This window comes from the organism of the source record quoted next, unplaced genomic scaffold, assembly GCF_019419815.1.
Source record: "Pyrus x bretschneideri cultivar Hongxiangsu unplaced genomic scaffold, Pyrus_bretschneideri_v1 Contig38, whole genome shotgun sequence".
Classification (NCBI taxonomy): Eukaryota; Viridiplantae; Streptophyta; class Magnoliopsida; order Rosales; family Rosaceae; genus Pyrus; species Pyrus x bretschneideri.
Window position 1 is genome coordinate 306,671 of NW_025999701.1, and position 14,992 is coordinate 321,662.

The following is a 14,992-nucleotide window of genomic DNA, read 5'->3' on the forward strand; positions in this document are numbered from 1 at the left end:
TGATATTTTGGACCACTGCTAAAATGAAGGGTTGTACCCCAAAATTGTAGATCTCATTCACAAATAGAAGCACTTATATATAAAGGATATGTAAAGTAAAGCTTTGAGTCGCATCCAAATTTAATTCAATAGGTAGGGCTCCATCAATCTTAAATAACCGAAGATAGAAATATTTCCAAAGTTTTCAAGATGTGCCATTCTTTTCCATATATATGCTAAGAAAACATGCACGTAGTACTCGTTTAAGCTTGATATATATTGTTGGGACCAGATTGATGAAGTTTGGTTCATCATTTGACAAGTATAATGTGAAGTGTGGTCCATACGAAAGAGAAAATTGAGAGTATACTTGTTTATTTCGAAAGCAAATGCCATTCTATGATACTTGGGTTTTAAGTCTTTCACCTAATTATATATTTGTACAAGTTTCTCATATTTGTTTGTTTCTTAACCTAAGTTTTACTTCATAACATATTTTAACGCACCCTAACCAAAGTTCATTTTCTTTAAAATTGATCAAACAATTGTCTCTTAGGACTAGAGTCTAAAAGTACTCTTCTCTATTTATAAGTAAAACTTTTGTAGATGTCAAATTCTGTACCAAATTTAAATAAATATATAAGAAATTTAACCAGGAGTTGAAATAGGTGCTTTTATATTTTTACTAACAAACAAATTGACACTTTTATTTTTCTTTACACAAGCAGTATTCTAAGAGTTTTTTTATGTAACATATTGAGAGTGGGGTTTGGATTGGTGGGCTAGTAATAATTTTGTATCAAAAATCACTTAGAATGGTGAGGAGAAATATCAGCATCATAATTCTAGTGATTATGATACTCTACACGTTTTTTGCTACAATAACGATATTCTACACGTTAAATGCAAGTATTTAAGATTTGACAAATAAAGAAAGTACAAGTTTTTAAGAGATGCTAGATATCAAATTTCACCTAATTAATTTTTAAACATTGTCCCCTTGAACTTCAAACAAAAGAAAAGAAAAAAATAGAAAAATGGTCAACCACCTTTGTACAAATCATTTTCTCTCATAAATATTAGGGATTTGTGAAGAAAAAATATATTAGAAAGGGTTGTGTTATCCACACATTTCTTCTTACTTCTCATACATTCCTTACTAATGTCTGTCATTTGATATTTTTTAATTCATCCGATCTGACGATTGAAAATTAATAGAGTGTATGAAAAGTGAAAAAGGGTGTGATCCACACACACTCCGGTTAGAAATTTAGTTTAATAATGGTCAAATTGACATTTTCAAGTTTGTTGGGTGTGATTATCAAATTGTACGTAAATAGAAAATAGAAATACACCAAACCCTATCCAACAAAATATAAAAAATCTTTTACCTTGGTAACAAATAAAAATTGACCAAACCAAAAATAGTATGATTCTATTATTGTAATTTCCTCAAAATCTCCGTGCTAATCCAAAACCCCATTAACTAACAATTACCACTGTGGCTCAGTAGGTCCCATTTTATTCAAAATTTGCATCTTTTAAATCCCTAAATTCTATCGGATCCAAACGGCTCTCTGAACTGGAAGAGGCAAAATTTTGGAACCAATCTGCAGAGAAATAAAAAATTAAATTTAAATTCAAACCTAAGAAAATAACAAACAAAACAATGCTTTGAAGCAAACCAACGTATATACTAATCTTCTTCGCACGCTCCAACTCAAGAGTGGGTTTCCAATTTATTTATTTTTTTCAAGTGGCTCTCTACCATTATAGTAGAGATGAATGCTATCTTTGTATCACGGAATGATTTCAAATTTCTTTAACTCTTAAATCTAAGATTTAAATTTCTAATATAATAAATTTATCGTTTGATAAAAAAAATTATTTATTTATTGCTTTTCAAAAAACAAAGAGAGGAGAAGAAAAACAAACAGAACAGAAACAGGGGCTCGTCTATCTGTTTTCATACAACAAACAGATTGTCCATTTTCTTTCCTCCATTTTCCCAACTCTCTTCTTCTTCCTCCTTCACACCCCCCCTCTCCTCTCTCTCTCTCTCTCCCCCCTCTTTCTCTCTCTAGAAAAAGAGGTTTGTCTCCTCAACAAACTCAACCTCCCCTTTCCTTCTAGTCCTCCTTCTCCACCTCCTCCCCCTCCCTTCTCTCCTCTCTCTTTCTCTCTCTAAACCTCGTAACTTAGGCTTTCAGCATCGAAATCCCCAAAACATAAACCCCTCGATTAACCCAGTTTCGGAGTTCGTCTCCCTCGGTTTTTCTTTCTCCCCTAACAAGAAAAAGATTGCGCATTTCCATTTCCACAGCTCGCCGTCCGTCCAATCCCCAATTGGGTTTTTCTGTTTCAGTCTGATGAGAGAATTTGAAGAATTGGGTCGCTGTTTCTGGACACTTGGATCTTCGGATTTTGTGGGTTCTTGGTTTTCTTCGCCATGCGGGGTTTGAATTGGGTCGGGGTCCAAGTCTGAGGGATTGAATTGACGTTTCGAGGTGTGAATTTGGGGGTTCGGGAGGTGTGCATAGACTGAATTTGTAGCTTGTGGTTGTGAAAATGATGGTTTCCGTGTCTCCGTCGATGATAGCGAGGAGCTCGTTGGAGGAAATGCTGGAGTCGCTTCAGCGAAGAGATATGGGGGAAAAGCCGAAGGAATTGCCGCCGGCATTACCAGCTCGGCCGCCTTCCAAGGCTCGGCTGCCGTCAGCCCGCCGCTCTATGCCCAACAACTTCAGGGTCGAAAACGCAGAGGGTTCTCTGGAGTGTTTACCTAGTTTGAATAAGAGAAAAGAGGGGGACTTGGGGTTCAAGGCAGGTCATTTTGGTGTGAAGAAGACGGAGAATGATCAAACTGTTGAGTCGCCCTACGGCGGGTCACTGGAGGACTGTCGAACGAGGCCGGAGAAGATTGCAAAATCGGATTGCGATGACAACATTGGTTATTTCATCAAGAAGGTAATTAGGAGGGTGACAGTTAGTTGGCTGATCTCCTTTTTATTTTTATTTTTTATGTTTCTTTACTCTTACGCATTGCTTTGTGTTACAGTGTTATTTCGAGTATGGTAATCCAAGAACTTTAGTCCATAAGATAAGTTTTGGGTAATGTGATAGAGCTTGGATTTATATGATTGCAATGATTCCGCAGAATTTGGATTTTGGTTATGATGAACACCTGTACTTTCAAATTAGAGGTCAAACCTTTTTGTTGAAATGTCATAGATCCATAAGAAAAAAAAGATTTTTGTTCGATATCATTTTGTAAATATAGCATCTTTGTTCTTTGGGCATAGGGAATTTATTTGTAAAACATGAATTGATGTTGAAATTTTTGGTTTCAGAAACTTTGTGTTTGGTGTCGGCTACCTAGTGGGCTGTGGGAGTTAGGAACGATACAGTCAACTTCAGGGGACGCCGCACTTGTTTCACTCTCTAGTGGAAAGGTAAGTTCATCAGTTTTTGGCTTCACCCCAAATCCCATTTCAACTGCTGAAGGCACTTAGATTGATGGGCTGTTTATGCCCTTGTTCTGTTACTGTAGGTAATCAAAGTGCATAGAGTTGAGCTCTTACCTGCAAACCCAGATGTTCTCGAAGGTGTGGATGATCTTATACAGCTTAGTTATTTGAATGAGCCTGCTGTTCTTTACAATCTTCAGTGTAGATATTCCCAGGATATGATTTATGTAAGTATCACATTTTCCTGTTGCTGATGCATTCGTTTCAGATTCATGTCTTCTTCTCTTCTCCTTTTACACTCTCGTGTTTTTATTCTGTAGAGCAAAGCTGGGCCAGTTTTGATTGCAATCAATCCTTTCAAAGATGTTCAAATTTATGGAAAAGATTCTATTAGAGCTTATAGGCAGAAACTAACAGACAAACCTCATGTCTATGCTGTGGCAGACGCTGCTTATGACGAGATGATGACAGGTGCATGACACCTATTTTATTTATATATTTACTTTTATGCCGAATATTTTCTTTTTATGGGTGCATTGTTTAACTTGTTCTGTAACTTGTTTTTGACCGTTTTCCTGGATGTAAATTTTATTTTGCAGATGATGTAAATCAGTCCATAATCATAAGGTTAGAACCTCTTCAAATTGGTTTCTGGTATATTAGAATCTTCTTTGTGAATCACACTTAGTACTTGTGCACTGTGTTATCCTATACTAGATCATAAAGTTCATTGTTAAATCAGAATGTAGTTTGCAAATAAATAGTCAATAAATTTTCTTTTACAGTGGGGAAAGTGGAGCTGGGAAAACCGAGACAGCAAAAGTTGCAATGCAATACTTGGCTGCTCTTGGTAGTGGCAGTTGTGGCACAGAGCATGCAAATGCAATCCTTCAGACCAATTGTATACTAGAAGCGTTTGGAAATGCAAAAACATCCAGAAATCAAAATGCTAGCCGATTTGTAAGTTACTTTATTTCTTTCTTCTTTTTGAAGTTTTATTCAAAGTTATTGCCTGGAATTGGTTATTTATTTTGTCAATGATATCCATCCCTTGTTTTTCATTACTTAATTGAGGTCTAAAGGGTATGCACTTTAAACATGGTTTCTGCTTTGCTTCAGGGGAAATTGATTGAATTTCATTTTAGCACTGCGGGAAGAATATGTGGTGCTTTTATCCAAACATGTAAGCTGTTTAAATTGAATAAATTCCTTTTCTGGTATTCTATTACCTGACTTGCATTTCAATCAGAGTAACTGACTTGATTTTACTACCTCATTCACATGTCAACTCCAATGCGGCTATCATGATTGTGAACAGTTTTTTTGGACAAGGTAATTAGTTGCCCCTTTTGAGTTTAATCAGCTTAGTTTTAGCTGTCTAAATATGCCTTATCTGACACTATAATATCTCATTTGAGCAGTCCAGAGTTGCTCAACTAGAAAATGGTGAGAGGTCGTATCATGTCTTTTATCAACTCTGTGCTGGCGCTCCATCAACGCTAAAAGGTAGGGAAGTTTTATTTTAATCATCAATTCTAGTTGCTTGTTTCACCATATATGGCAAAATGGCAAATTCATGCCCATTAATCTCTTTTCTAAATTTATGTCCTCTTTATGGGATGCCTAGATTTATAAATTATAGTGTCACATCATAAGTTCGGGTGTCTACTTTGTTGAAATCTTGCTGTATGACCCATGAGCTTTAACATAATTGGCATGGGTTGAGGTTAATCTTAGGTTGAATTCCTCTTCTAAGCAAGAAAGGAAAACTATATAGTAGTTGGCAGGGAACCTAATGTTTGGAACCACTAACCACATAAAAATATTGAGCTCCAGGCTAGTCTTCTTGATTCCTTTTTACAAAATTGGTTTGTATGGTGATTAGCGATGATCAGTTATCAGTAATGGCCCTTGCTTGTGTTTCAGAAGCTGGCAGGAAACGTATTAAATGGGTTCATTACAAGTTCTATGATAACCATTTGCCTTTTAATGTTTAGTTCTGTTATTAGACAAAATTAGAGCCTTCAACAGTTCTGCTGTACAAGTATTGGGGAATCATTGTTTGTTTTTTATTGCAGAGAGGCTAAACCTTAAAAGGGCTAGTGAGTACAAGTATCTTAATCAGAGTGATTGTTTGGAAATCGATGGTGTAGATGATGCGCGAAAGTTTCATATACTTGTGGTAAGTAAAGAGATAGTTGTTTATATCACCATTCATGCAATCAATATACTTTCTTTTCCAGTTTGTTCCTTCTATAACCAAAGTGTCACTTTCTCCCATGTTGTATTGTTTTTGCATCTCCTCAGGAAGCGCTAGATGTTGTTCATGTTTGTAAGGAAGATCAAGAACACATGTTTTCATTGCTGGCCGCAGTGTTATGGCTGGGAAACATATCATTTCAAGCGATTGACAATGAGAAGCATGTGGAAGTGTTAGCTGATGAAGGTAAGAAATAGGTCATTCACTTGGTGATCTTTCCATAGGATATTTTGTATAGAATGCTTGATTCTAAGCCAGTTGCATTCCTGGCTTGGATTTTTAATGATAGTTCTAACTACTAAGGTTTTCTATTTGGTCATTCACTGGATCACTGGAATGGCATTTTGGGGTCCGCTACTGCAGTCATATTATTGAGCAGTGTTAAGAGTGTTGTGCACATATATGTCCAAAAAGACCTTTAAAATTTTGTCTATCCAAATTTTTGTAAGAGTTTTCCCTCGGTGTCTGATTTCATTCCATGTCAACCATCTGCGGTCTCAGAATGTGTTTGTTCTATTAAGTCAAACATTACTTTTAGACTTACACTTGAGCACATGAACAGATGCCTACATATGAGTAACTTCTCTTTGTTTTTCCATTGGGCAGCTGTAACCATTGCTTCCATGCTGATGGGTTGTAGTTCCCAGGAGCTAATTCTTTCTTTGTCCACCCCCGAAATCCATGGTGCCAAGGATAGTATTGACACAAGGCTAACACTGAGACAGGTTTGTTAATTTCTGTAACAATCTATGCTTGAGTCCTGACAGCCTTTAAATGCACTTTTTGATGAAAATAAGGCTTATTTTTTCTTTCGTTCTTTCGTATTCAGGCAATTGATGCAAGAGATGCGTTGGCAAAATTTATCTATGTTAGCTTGTTTGACTGGCTTGTAGAACAAATTAATAAGTCACTTGCAGTGGGAAAATGCCGTACTGGGAGATCCATCAGTATACTTGATATTTATGGGTTTGAGTCATTCCAGGTACTAATATATACTTCACTTTTGGTGATGTTTGCAATAAGATTTGTGTATTTAGTAATGATCTTAAGGGCTATTTTTCAGAAGAACAGCTTTGAACAAATGTGCATTAATTATGCAAATGAGAGGCTGCAACAACATTTCAACCGACATTTATTTAAGCTTGAGCAGGAGGTGAGCATCTCAAGTGCAATGTAGCATTAAGGTTGCTTAGTGTCAGACTACATGTTATGACTAAACGTGTGAATTGTGATTGCTTATTCCTTTTACTTCAGGAATGTGAATTGGATGGGGTTGATTGGACTAAAGTTGATTTTCAAGACAATCAAGAATGCTTGAATCTGTTTGAGAAGGTATTTCATTGAGCCTTCTATATCACTGACCTGCTAATTTTTCATCAGAATTTCATTAGAGTCATCTTCACTGTATAGTATATGTGACATTCAAATCAACTTGTATAATTTGTGATAATTAGGGGTTGGGCCTTCACATTTTGTTTTACCTTGATTAATGCTTATGATATCTTAATAGAAATTCACATTGCATGATTGCTACAAAAGCAATGAATTACGTGGTATTAGTCTTCTGTTCTCTTTATATGTTTTAAAGAAAAACTTCATTAGCTCAGCTGGAGGAAAACCCCTCAACTATCCACTTGTATGTTCTAATTGATTCTTAATTGTAAATTCATTTGGTTCGTTTCTTCTCAAAAAAAAAAAAAAAAAAATTGTAAATTCATTTGGCGCCCTTCTCCCATTGCAAAGTAAGAAGGGTGTATTACTGATCATAGTATTTGCCTCTATCATTAAAGCCACTTTTTATTGTGTTGTGGGCAGAAACCTTTTGGGCTACTATCCGTGTTGGATGAGGAATCGAACTTCCCTAAGGCAAATGATTTGACCCTTGCCAATAAATTTAAGCAACACTTGAATGCTAATTCTTGCTTTAAAGAAGAAAAAGGAAGCACTTTCAGTATTCGTCATCATGCTGGAGAGGTTAGTTTTTGTTTGAGCATGTTCCCAAGCTTTAGTTGTGTGCTGACTTCATTTGCACTGTTGTATATGTACGCACCAACTTAAGAATTGTTTTGACTCTGCTTTTTATCATTCTTTCTGCATGCTCTGAAAGTAGTGCATAGAAAGTAGCTAAGTGAATCATGGAAAGGTAAAAATAACAGTGGTGACAAATTATGATTGTCACTGTTTCGGCCTTCTTATTGGAAGATTTCTGAAACAACTCTGGTCTTCGGATTCACATCGAAGGTGTCGGACATTAACATCACGCCAAGGTTTCTTGGACTCACTCCTAGAGAGATGCTAGAAAATTTCTGGCATCACTTCGGAGGTGCCTTCAACTCAACCCAGGCAACTCATCCTTTTCACAAACTTTACTTTGATTATTAACTGCTATCCTCATCGTCATCACCAATCTTCATCCTCTTCAAGGAACTATTGTTAATTGCAAGTTTGCAACCACTTGATTAACACACATGTTTCCTGTTGCCTCTGCTTTATTGATATGAAGGGTGTCTTCAATCCACCCCAGACAACTCATCCTTCCCAAAATTTTTACTTCTTTGATTCTTAACATTTATCCTCATTCTCATCACCAATCTTCATTTTTAATTTGAGTCTCCTCAAGCTACCATTGTTAATTGTGAGTTTGCAACCACTTGATTAACACATTTTTTTTCCTTATGACTGGTTCCTTGGCTTTATTAAATAACTTAAGCCTTGACCATAGGGAAGGACTGGCTTATGAGACATTGCATTGGTTGCTCTTGATTCTCTTAAATGTAATTTGAGGATAGTCCAACTTATGTTTTCGTACTAGGCAATACATGATGTAAGCCTGTACATATTGATGCAAGTTTGATGACCTTTATTTCTATAAAATTGCTATTGGTTTTCATAGTGTAATAGTTTTACTAACATTTGTATTTTTATTAGGTTCTATATGACACAAGTGGCTTCCTGAAAAAAAACAGAGATAGGTTGCCTTCTGTTTTCGTCCAACTCCTGTCATCGTGCAGATGCCGGCTTCTGCAGTTGTTTATCTCCAAAGAGCTTAAGCAGTTCCAGAAACCTGAAAATGATTCGTACCAGATAGATGCATTGGACCCTTCAAAATCAAGCGCTGGTATTGACTTCAAGGTACATATGCTTGCACAAGTTTTAGCTGGATATAGGAGTAGCTTTTGTATGCTTAGATCAGATGCCAAAATTTTGAATGTCATCCGAGTAGGATGGGGCTTTGTTAGATGAGTTTGGATGATAGTTTTCTTTTGGTAACAGATGGGGGTCGATGATCTTATTTGTTCAGAAAGCTACATCTCATTCTAAATTATTGAACGGTGGCTGAGACATAGCTGTACTGCATCGTTTAAAGTTTAATTGTACATCATTCATTCCTGTAGGGTCAATTGTTTAAACTACTGCACCAGTTGGAGAGCAGCACCCCTCACTTCATTAGCTGCATAAAGCCAAACAGTAAGCAGCTTCCCGGCATGTATGAAGTAAACCTTGTTTTACAACAGCTCAAGTGTTGTGGAGTTTTGGAGGTTGTTAGAATATCACGATCTGGATACCCTACTAGAATGGCACATCAAGAATTTGCAGGAAGGTTGGTATACATTGAACCGGAGTTACAGGTTTTTAGTTAGCACTGGCTTTCTCAACTATCTTTTCTCATGTGTCTTTTGGATTAGGTATGGTTTTCTACTTTTGGAGGACGATTTACCTCGGGATCCATTAAGTCTATCCATTGCTGTTCTAAAAAGATTCAGTGTCCTCCCTGAGATGTACCAAATTGGCTATACGAAAGTGTTTCTTAGAACGGGGCAGGTGAGCTCCTTTAAGAGTTTTGAAAATTTTCTCTTCATTTCTTTCTGTTTTTTTTTTTTAATTTTTTATTTAAAGCTTATTTCTCTGGTGGCTTTCCTAATGTTGCTGAGTCTGGTTGTTCATAGATTGCATCATTGGAGGATAAGAGAAAGAAAGTTCTGAGAGGAATAATTGGTGTCCAAAAATACTTCCGTGGTCACCGGGCTCGTTGCCACTTTGATCAACTTAAGGAGGGAGTCCCAAAGATACCATCAAGTAATGCCTACTAACTTTTATAGTTTCATTTGATCAAGACATTTACCTGTTTTTATCATATATTACAGCATTGTTTGGTACAATTTGATACTTCTTCTGAAAAACAAAATCCTGGTTCAATACAAATTTTGGACTCTCTTCAGGATGTTGTAGTTTGGCTGACCATACTGTTCTTTATGTTATGAAGTGAACATGCTTGAATTTGTGGTTCAAATTCCATTTGTTGCCCAATTCATGTATAATGAAAAATAATCTCTTTTGACTACCTTTTAGTATTAATGGAAATTACTTTTTAAGATGCAGACGGTCTTGGTGAAAATACTGGAAGGAAAGCAGGTTCTTGTGAAACTCTTGATGAGCGTCAAAATTTGAAGAAGTCACATCCTGAGAATGGGAAAGGTAAAAGGAAGGCTGGCAGGAAGATGTCAGAGGTGAAGGTACTTCCGATAAAGTAATTACTTGCTAAACCTGTTTCCTTTGCCTCATCTCCTTATGAAGATCTTAATGCTGAAAACACACTGAAATTTGACTAGTCATTACCCAATACTTGCTCTTTTTAGCTGATTTGTCAAAAAATTTGTTCAACAGTTATAGTTATAGTTTTACTTTTACCTAACCACATGAAACAATCTAACTTTATTTAATAGAACCAAAAACACGTCCGGTAGGTTGAAGGTTGATTTTTCAAAAGCACTGCATTAGCTGTAATCTTGAGTTTCAGTTTTAAATAGAAGTCTTTTCCAGTGTGGTTAAAGAATTTTATCTTCCTTGGCTATTGAATTTAAGTCGCCCCACTGTATAGACAAAATTCTCCAAGGCTTGAAAAATTTAAATTGTGAAAATCTGCTCTTTGAAACAGTATGATTACACTTAAAGCTGAAAATTGCAAGAAATACTTGTGCATTTTGGTAAATTTTTCTTTTTGGAGGTTTCGTAAATGAAAGGTCGACTATTTTCCACTCTCTTATGTCTCTGAGGTTTGCGGATCTGAATAACTGAACGTGGAAATGTTTTCTGAACAGGATTTGCCATCAGATTTGGCAGAGCTTCAAAGGCGGGTGCTTCAGGCTGAGGCAACTCTGGTGCGGAAGGAGGAGGAAAATGCTGAATTACAGGAGCAACTGCAACAATTTGAAACAAGATGGTCAGAACATGAATCAAAGATGAAATCGATGCAGGACGTGTGGCAAAAGCAGATGGCATCTTTACAGGTGAGTTTTCTTGTGTATGCTTGATCTTAGTTTTAAGAGATATGCACAAGTAGTATTATGCAATTTATGCTTATAGAACCAAAAGCGAATCCTGAAATGAGTAGAAGAATTGGGGAAAATGATGCAACTTGTATGGTTGGTATTATGCAATTTATGCTTATAGAACCAAAAGCGAATCCTGAAATGAGTAGAAGAATTGGGGAAAATGATGCAACTTGTATGGTTGTTCCGACTCACAGTCAATCTGAATATTCAGATCTGAAACAGTAATGGATGCTAAAATTATGCAATTTTAATTTATTCTGTAAAACTGCATTATAAAGCTGCACAAGAGATGGTCATCTTCATCCAATTAAAATCATATTCTTGCTGCATGTGATGAAAACCCAAATTGACCAGTGAGTTTGTTGTTCTGGTGACTTGGAGATGATTATCCAGTTTATGTCGACTTAGAAGAAGTCAACTGTTAACGTATGTTATTAAGTTGAACTCGATAGGGTGTTGTGTTTGTAGTTTGTACCCATGCGTCATGGGTTCGAAACTCCCCCCTCCTAATTTATTGTAATAGTATTGAACTCTCCCCCACTCCCCCCTTGTAGTATTAAAAATTTTGAGAAAAAGAAAATTGAACTCGATGAAGTTTTTTGAACCCCCACCTTTTTTCGATCAACATTGTTGAACCGCCGCCACCTTAGTTGTAAGCTTTTGGGATCATAATTTACTTCACCACAACCAATGTGCATGCACATGCATCTTCGCCTTATATTTACATTTTGTCTCCTTTGAAAGAAATGGATGGTTCCTCATTGGTGATTGACATCTTAGATTGAACTTTGCATCACCTTTAATACTCTCTATTATTATGCAGACGAGTCTTGCTGCAGCCAGAAATAGTCTTGCATCTGACAATACTGCTGGTCAACCTGGAAGACTAGGTTCTGTTTCATCACCCCGCTACGATTCTGAAGAAGCCACATCTATGGGATTCAATGGAGCAGGGCGTGAGGCTAATGGCAGTTCAAATGCAGTCAGCAGTCTGGTGAAGGAATTTGAGCAGCGGAGACAGACATTCAATGATGATGCGAAAGCTCTAGTTGAGGTAAAACCTGGGCAGTCAGCTGCAAATATGAATCCTGAGGAAGATTTACGAAAACTTAAACACCGGTTTGAGTCCTGGAAGAAAGAGTACAAGGCAAGATTACGGGAAACAAAGACAAAGCTTCATAAAATTTGGCACTCAGAAGAGGAAAAACGACAGAGAAAATGGTGGGCAAAGATAGGCTCAAGAGCATTGTAGTATCTTGTTTTTGATGATCAATCACCATCTCATGGTGGACCAAGAAGGAGATACCTAAGAGGATGATTGAAGAAAGGAAGTAACTTTCTCAGTAAGCTACCTCCTTCTTCAGTAGCTACTCCTCTGTTTATATATCTCGCATCACATATCGGTGAATCTTGGTGTGGTGTAGTATTATGGAGAGAAACTTGTAGATTTACCAAATTTTTGTGACTTTGTGGGAATGTTGATGATCAAGTGAACAGAAAACTAGGGACTTTTAAGTGGTTTTCAGCCGCTATTTCTTTGTTGATTAGTTTACGTAGTTTGTGTATATTCTGTTGGCATTGATGTAATGTGCTACAGTGTAGATCTTGTTATTGAAGATGTGGGAAAATATGTTCATATTGTCTCTGTATGAACTGATTAGTACCTGATTTTCCAATGTGTTTTTATCTTTCTAAAAGCAGATTTCATATATAATTGTAGGGTTATAGTCATTCTATTTCAACTCCTTAGCAATGTGTTTGTGTGGGGGAGTTTGGTGCCTAGGATTGGATTGGATAATTTTATAAGTTTAAAGTATATATGTTGAGGATAGAGGTGAATAATTGTATATGTAGAAGTGATGACACCTGAAAGAAACTCATCCTTCTTATTGTATCACTTTGTATATTTGAGAGGTCTCAGGTCACTTAGTATTACGGTCTAGTGATATTTTTCTTTACTTGTAAGTGAGCGGTCTTAGGTTCAATTCTCGGCAAAGATGAATTTGAATGACATTATTGCTAGCCTATTGTGAGGCTTAGCTCATTCCCACATCCCTTAGTTTAGATAACATCCTTTGTTAAAAGAAAAAGAAAAAAAAACAATCTGCTTGGATGAGTAATTTATATTTTGACTTGGGCGCAGCTAAAGGGCTTGAGCAGTCTGCTCTCTCCTTGCACTCAAGTTTGATATCTCCCTCTTGTTATTTAGATTAAATTAAAATATAGCTCGAACAAAAGAAATGACTCAAAGTCGATCTGAAATGATGGAACTAAGAAGATTGGATTATAGTTATAGAGTTGATATTCATAGTGAAATTTGGGAAATCTGATCAATTAAAACGGCAAGTATTAACATCTCCATAAAACTTTTCATTCAATTACATTCTCCCAAACAAGATTAATAATTACTAACTAGAGGAACTGAAGATTAATTTATGATCCGGGCACAAACTTGGTGGCATAGACCCATGCATTGTTAGCTACAGGGTTGTCAAGGTGGTCCAAGAGGTTCTCTAGGGGACCCTTCCCAGTCACAATGGCTTGGACAAAGAACCCAAACATGGAGAACATGGCTAGCCTCCCATTCTTGATTTCCTTCACCTTGAGCTCGGCAAAGGTGACAGGGTCATCGGCAAGGCCGAGGGGGTCGAAGTATTGCCCTCCGGGGTAGAGGTTGTTGCCCTCTCCTACGCCATCAAGACCGTTGATACGGAATCCTTCAACGAGACCCATGAGGATGACTTGGAACCCAAGCACTGCTAGGATGCTCTGAGCGTGGACTAGGTTGGGGTTGCCCAAATAGTCGAGGCCGCCTTCTGAGAAGATTTGAGCTCCGGCTTTGAACCACACTGGCTCTTTGAAGTCCACTCTCACCCATTTCTCGAGAACTTCTGGGGTGATGCAGCCTAGTGCTCCAAGCATAGCCCACCGGCCATGGATCACCTAAAGTTGCACAACATTACTAAACCTCTACTTCCAAATCAATGCAAAGTAGTATAATCGTTAACAACAACAATCTCTCGTCAGATATCAAAAAAGTTATGTTATCAAACTGTGAATTAAGACTGCATCGTCAGTCTCCACTCATTTTGGTTTTGAATTGCGAATAGAAGGCAATAACATGCATGTATTTTTGAAAAATATGCTTAAAGTCTGGCTTCATTAATTCTTAATCTTTTGTAACTATTTGGGTTATTTGGGGAGTGGAAAATTAACACTAATGGGAGTGAAAAATTAACAGTACTTGAAGTGTTGAAATACCTCAAGAGCCCGGTTCTTAGCAAAGGCCTCTGGGTCAGCTGACAACCCTGCAGTATCCCAGCCGTAATCACCAGGAAATTCTCCGTTCAGGTACGAAGGAGTCTGAGCAGAAAATGGTCCCAAATACTTCACTCTGTCTGGTCCATACCACAAATCATTCCCCTATTCATGCCACAAACCCCGAATATTAGACATGCATTCTGTAGTTTAGACTAATTTAGTGTAGACCATCTCTCGAATAAAAAAAAAAAAAATTACATAGATACGTACGCACCATGGTGTATTTGCCAGTTCCCACTGGGACAACATCTCTGAGAGTGTTAAAACTTGGCCCTCGGCTTTGGCCAAGAAATGGGGTTGTTTTTAGAAGAGTGCTTGAGCTAGCAGCTGCTGCCATGACTTTCCAAGCTTTCAGAACTTAATTCCGATGACTTGATTTGTGTTCTGATGAATTAATTGGTGGAATTGTGTTTGAAGCTTGGAAGTGTGTAGAAAGGAAAGCTGTGTGTGCAATATTATGCACAGATGGGTGGTTGAGAATGCAGGAGTGGGAAGTAATGGTGGGGATTCTGAGGGTTTGAATCAACCAATGAGAAGGTTTCAAAGGATTTTTAAGCATCTCCAACTCATATCTTTCTATCCACATTTTATCTAGCCAAAGGCACATCACAAACTCACAAGTCCTTAATATT

The 14,992-nt window shown here is 37.2% G+C and overlaps 2 protein-coding genes across 6 annotated transcripts; one reads left to right on the top strand and one right to left on the bottom strand.

Moving 5' to 3' along the window:
- Positions 1 to 1,997: 1,997 nt before the first annotated feature.
- On the top strand, positions 1,998 to 12,707 carry LOC103934432 (myosin-2). Of its 5 annotated transcripts, none has more exons than XM_048564148.1 (23): positions 1,998 to 2,946; positions 3,330 to 3,431; positions 3,530 to 3,673; positions 3,767 to 3,917; positions 4,046 to 4,073; positions 4,232 to 4,406; positions 4,566 to 4,629; positions 4,765 to 4,778; positions 4,868 to 4,952; positions 5,525 to 5,628; positions 5,754 to 5,892; positions 6,313 to 6,431; positions 6,536 to 6,688; positions 6,770 to 6,859; positions 6,961 to 7,038; positions 7,522 to 7,680; positions 8,635 to 8,838; positions 9,102 to 9,307; positions 9,393 to 9,528; positions 9,654 to 9,783; positions 10,081 to 10,234; positions 10,806 to 10,994; positions 11,863 to 11,922. In XM_048564148.1, the coding sequence occupies exons 1-22, from the start codon at positions 2,548 to 2,550 to the stop codon at positions 10,948 to 10,950; spliced, it is 2,979 nt and encodes a 992-aa protein (XP_048420105.1). In that variant the 5' UTR covers positions 1,998 to 2,547; the 3' UTR covers positions 10,951 to 10,994; positions 11,863 to 11,922. The 5 variants fall into 5 exon arrangements, with proteins under 5 accessions (XP_048420105.1, XP_048420106.1, XP_048420103.1 ...); XM_048564149.1 differs by having other exon boundaries at positions 1,999 to 2,946; positions 10,087 to 10,234; XM_048564146.1 differs by having other exon boundaries at positions 2,000 to 2,946; positions 10,081 to 10,214; positions 11,863 to 12,707.
- A 666-nt stretch (positions 12,708 to 13,373) lies between these two features.
- Positions 13,374 to 14,776, bottom strand: LOC103934433 (chlorophyll a-b binding protein 13, chloroplastic). The gene is made up of 3 exons (XM_009344180.3): positions 14,575 to 14,776; positions 14,301 to 14,462; positions 13,374 to 13,982 (listed from the first exon to the last, which is right to left on the bottom strand). Exons 1-3 carry the CDS (start codon positions 14,695 to 14,697, stop codon positions 13,473 to 13,475), a joined length of 795 nt encoding a protein of 264 aa, XP_009342455.1. The 5' UTR covers positions 14,698 to 14,776; the 3' UTR covers positions 13,374 to 13,472.
- Between the last annotated feature and the right edge of the window lie 216 nt (positions 14,777 to 14,992).